This window comes from Neophocaena asiaeorientalis, unplaced genomic scaffold, assembly GCF_003031525.2.
Source record: "Neophocaena asiaeorientalis asiaeorientalis breed wild unplaced genomic scaffold, Neophocaena_asiaeorientalis_V1.1 scaffold461, whole genome shotgun sequence".
Classification (NCBI taxonomy): Eukaryota; Metazoa; Chordata; class Mammalia; order Artiodactyla; family Phocoenidae; genus Neophocaena; species Neophocaena asiaeorientalis.
In genome coordinates this window covers 859,010-863,462 of record NW_020173230.1, presented here as the reverse complement: position 1 = coordinate 863,462, position 4,453 = coordinate 859,010, and the positions used below count along the sequence as shown (strand labels likewise).

Genomic DNA, 4,453 nt, shown 5'->3' with positions numbered 1-4,453 from the left:
CACCCCCACCCCCCACCCCCCCGCAGCTGCACCTCTCTCTGTTCCAGGTCTGGGGCATCGGCTGGGCGGACCGGGCCTTGTACTTCCGTCACGGCGTCACCCAGAGCGAGCTCAGCGGGAAGACGTGGAAGGCCATCGTCGCCGGCCGGGAGTGTGATGGCTCACACTCGGGCAGCTTGTCCAGCCTCCTCAGGTGGTCAGGTGGTGGGGCTCCGCGGGGTCAGTCCGGGGTGGGGGGCCGTGTCGGAGGAGGCTGCTGCCCGGCCTCACCCCAGGCGGGAGAAAAGCAGGTCCCGACCCACGAGAGCCGCGGCTGTGTGGCCTTCTCCCTTCCTGTGCCTGGGGTCCTGCTCGGCCCGAGGTCGGGGGCAGCACGCGGGAGGTGGGAGAGGGCAGCTGGGCGAGGCCAGGATGTCCTCCCATGTAGGGGCTGGGGGCTGTCCCAGAGCAGGGCTGGCCTGTTGGTCCTGAAGCCTCAAGGTCTGGGAGACAAGAGCCTTCTTTGCGGGAGGATGCTCCGGCCCCTGTGTTAAAGGAAGGCAGAGAAGAAGATGGAGGGTTTCTAGCCTGGAGAAGAGGCCCTGAATTAAGACGTGCCCCAGAATCACCTGGAGAACTCGTTCCCGAGGATCTCCACGCCCCGCCCCCAGAGCTACTTTTTTGAGATTTTGCGTGTCTTGCAAGGTCCCAGGTGTGCTCCTGCCGCAGTTCTGGGGACCACGCCTTGAGATCCCTGGGGTTAGGGCGTGTGGACCCATCCCAGCCCTGCCCACTGGCCCTCAGAACGCAGGCAGGTGACTTAGCGTCTCGGCTGGGGGCGCCACCAGCGCTCACCTGCCCGGTCGTGGGGCCCAGGGCCCTCGGCACAGCACTCTGCAGCCGGCTGCCGTCCGACTGCAGCTTGGGCCCCCCTCAGACGCTGGTCCACACCCTCTGCTCCCCCAGCTTGGTGGTCAGCGCTCTAGAGATGCCCGGAGGCTGGCCAGGCAGGGTTTGCTCACATTCACCTGAGGGTTTAGGCTCTTCAGCTGGCCGTTCTCAAAGGGAGCAGCACATTGGGATCAGCTGAGAATTTCCAGAACCACTGACGCCAGATCTTCATGACCTTGGGCTTGGCAGTGGCTTCTTTTTATATATAAATATATGTGTGTATATATATATATATATTTTAACATCTTTATTGGAGTATAATAGCTTTACAATGGTGTGTTAGTTTCTGCTTTATAACAAAGTGAATCAGCTATACATATACTGGCAGTGGCTTCTTAAATATGACACCCAAAGCACAAGAAACTAAAGAAAACATAGATAAATCAGACTTCATCAAAATTTTTAAATTTTGTGCATCCACGGACACTATCGAGAAAATGAAAAGACAATCCACAGAATGGGAGAAAATAGTGGCAAATCATATATTTAGCAAGGTCTGTTATCTAGAATACATAAAGGGCTCTTACAACTCAAAAACAAAAAAATAAAACAACTCAACTCAGAAGAGCAAAGGACTTGAATAGACATTTCTCCAAAGTAGATACATGAGTGGCCAACAAGCACAGGAAAAGATGTTCAACGTCGTGGGACATGAGGGAAATGCAAGGAAAACCACATTAAAAAAAAAAAAATCCACATGAGATACCACTTCACACCCACCAGAATAGCTGTAATCAAAAAGGGAGACGGTAACAAGTGTTGACAAGATGTGGAGAAATTAGAACTCCCCTGCACTGCTGGTGGGGTGTAAAGTGGGGCAGCCACTTTGGAAAACAGTCTGGCAGTTCCTCAAGAAGTTAAAGATAGAGTCACCACAGGACCCAGCAAATTCACTCCTAGATAGATACGCAGAAGAACCGAAAACATGTTCAAACAAAAATTTGTACATGAATATTTAAAGAAGCACTATTCACAATAGCTGAAACGTGGAAACAATTCAAATGTCCATCAATGGATGAATAAAACATAGTGTTATCCATGCAACGGAATATTATTTAGCAATACAAGGGAAGGAAGTGTTGACACATGCTACAGCACGGATGACTCTTGACATCGTACACTAATTGACAGCAGCGAGTCACAAAAGGTCACGTGCTGTACGATGCCATTTATATGAAGTGTCCAGAACAGGCGGATTCATGGAGACAGAAAGCGAATTCGTGGTTGCCAGGAGGTTGGGGGAAAAGAGGAGGCTAGAGAGTGACTCCTTAATGGGTACAGGGTTTCTATGATGAGATGAGAAGGTTCTGGAAATTGGTAGTGGTTGCACAACATAGTAAATGGTACATTTTACATCACATGTATTTTACGATAAAAACTAATAATACTGCCAGATCTCCACCTAACATTGATTTGGTTGGTCTGGGTGTGGCCTGGGGACCTTTCAGAGTTCCTGAGGGTGGGACTTCCCTGGTGGCGCAGTGGTTAAGAATCCACCTGCCAATGTAGGGGACACGGGTTTGAGCCCTTATCCGGGAAGATCCCACATGCCGTGGAGCAACTAAGCCCGTGCGCCACAACTACTGAGCCATGCTCTAGAGCCTGCGAGCCACAACTACTGAGCCCTCATGCCACAGCTACTGAAGCCCACGCACCTAGAGCCCATGCTCCACAACGAGAAGCCACCGCAATGAGAAGCCCACATGCCGCAACGAAGAGTAGCCCCCGCTCGCCGCAACTAGAGAAAGCCCACATGCAGCAACGAAGACCCAACGCAGCCAAAAATTAAAAAAAAGTTCCCAGGGGTTCCAGCTCCCTGGGGAGCAGGTACTGGTGTGTGTGGCACAGAGAGGCCATGACTTGGCCAGGGGTCACACAGCGCATGGTCCTTCCCCGAGGGAATCATGGGTCTGCCCCTCTCCTTCCAGCGCCGGCTGCTTCTTTGGCGACGAGGTGAGGGGTGGTGGTGAGTCCCGTGTGCCAAGCGACTCGGAAGCCAAGAGACCGGGGCCTGACCCTGACCCTGACCCTGAGCATGACGTGGAGGTCGCTGGCCCTGCCTCCGCCCCGGCCGAGCTGCCCTGGACCAACATCGACCTGAAGGAGCCCAAGAAAGGGCCCAGCCATGCGGCCGCCGACTTTCCCGAGGCCACCAACCTCTCCTCACTGGCGCTTCTCCCGCTGGGCCTGGAGGAGCCCGACAGCGCCAACTGCCACGCGCTGTGGGCCTGGGTGTCCGGAGGAGGCTGTGCCGTGGAGGCCCACACCACACTCAAATGGTTCACCGTCCACTCGGGTAAGGGCAGCGGCCCAGCGCCCCAGAGGGTGCCCCAGGGGAGGTGGGGCAGGCCTGATGCCCCCACCGTGCTCAGCCCATCTTTCTTGGAGCCTTCCAAGACCAGTCCAGGCTGTCAGGAGGAAGGGCGTGGGCCTGGAGCCCCTTCCCTCCCCCTGTCCCAGCAGTGGTGGCCATTCTAGGCTGACCTGGGGGACATCAACTTTCCCATCAGGGTGAATGATGGGAGGGAGGGCTCACGGGACATGTTACAGAGATGGTAGCTTTCTAGAAAGAAAGGGCTGGTGAAAAACAGAGCAGAGAGGCCTGGCCTGCTGCCCAGCCCTGAGGCTCCGACCGGCCCGCAGGCCTGTCCGCCTCCATGCAGATGCTCTCGCTGTCCATCACGCCGGCCCAGACCGCCGCCTGGCGGAAGCAGATCTTCCAGCAGCTCACAGAAAGGACCAAGCGGGAGCTGGAGAACTTCCGACACTACGAGCAGGCCGTGGAGCAGGTGGGCAGTGCCCGGGTGCACTTTTTCCAGCACACATTCATTGAGCACCTGCTGCATGCCAGCCCTGAGGTAGGTGGGAGGGACACAGATGGATGCAGCCATCCTTCTGTCTGTCCATCTCGGATGTGAAGCCGTCCCCTCCAGGCCCGTGTAGAATCAAAGATGAAGCAATGAGTCCGTTTGTTGATTCACTTGCCTTCAAGAACTCCGTGCGGGCCCCACTGCATTGTAGGCACAGAGGACCTGGCTGCGTCTCGGGTGGCGTGGGTCCCGGCTTTGCCGCTGACTCTCTCTGACATCGGGCCAGGCACAGAACCTCCCGGGCCTCAGTTTCCCTATCCAGAGCATGGGGTAACAGTGCCGATCCCACAGACTGTTTGAGAATCATACAATTCGCTGGCTCAGGGCCTGGCGGTGTCTGATGGCGTCACTTCTGTCCTCAGGGTGAAGGGGGTTAGCCAGGAGGGCCGGGCAGGAGCCCCCAGTGTGGCAGTGAAGGGAGCAGAGTGGCCCCGGGGTGCCGGGGACTGGGCCGGAGTGTGGCGCCCCAGGGCCTGCCTGTGACCTGTCCCACCGTCCCGCTGTGCTGCAGTCGGTGTGGGTGAAGACGGGGGCCCTGCAGTGGTGGTGCGACTGGAAACCCCACAAGTGGGTGGATGTCCGTGTGGCCCTGGAACAGTTCACGGGCCACGATGGGGTTCGGGACAGCATCCTTTTCATCTACTACGTGGTCC

General features: G+C 56.4%; 1 protein-coding gene across 1 annotated transcript in view; it reads left to right on the top strand.

The window, feature by feature from the left end:
* The window catches only part of TECPR1 (tectonin beta-propeller repeat containing 1), a 26,044-nt gene that overhangs the window by 9,569 nt on the left and 12,022 nt on the right, over nt 1-4,453 (top strand). Inside the window, exons 9-12 of the mRNA XM_024745438.1 lie at nt 48-193; nt 2,859-3,226; nt 3,574-3,719; nt 4,312-4,453. The exon at nt 4,312-4,453 is cut by the window's right edge and continues 14 nt beyond it. Of these exons, the coding sequence (XP_024601206.1) occupies nt 48-193; nt 2,859-3,226; nt 3,574-3,719; nt 4,312-4,453 (802 nt within the window). The remainder of the gene's footprint in view (nt 1-47; nt 194-2,858; nt 3,227-3,573; nt 3,720-4,311) is intronic.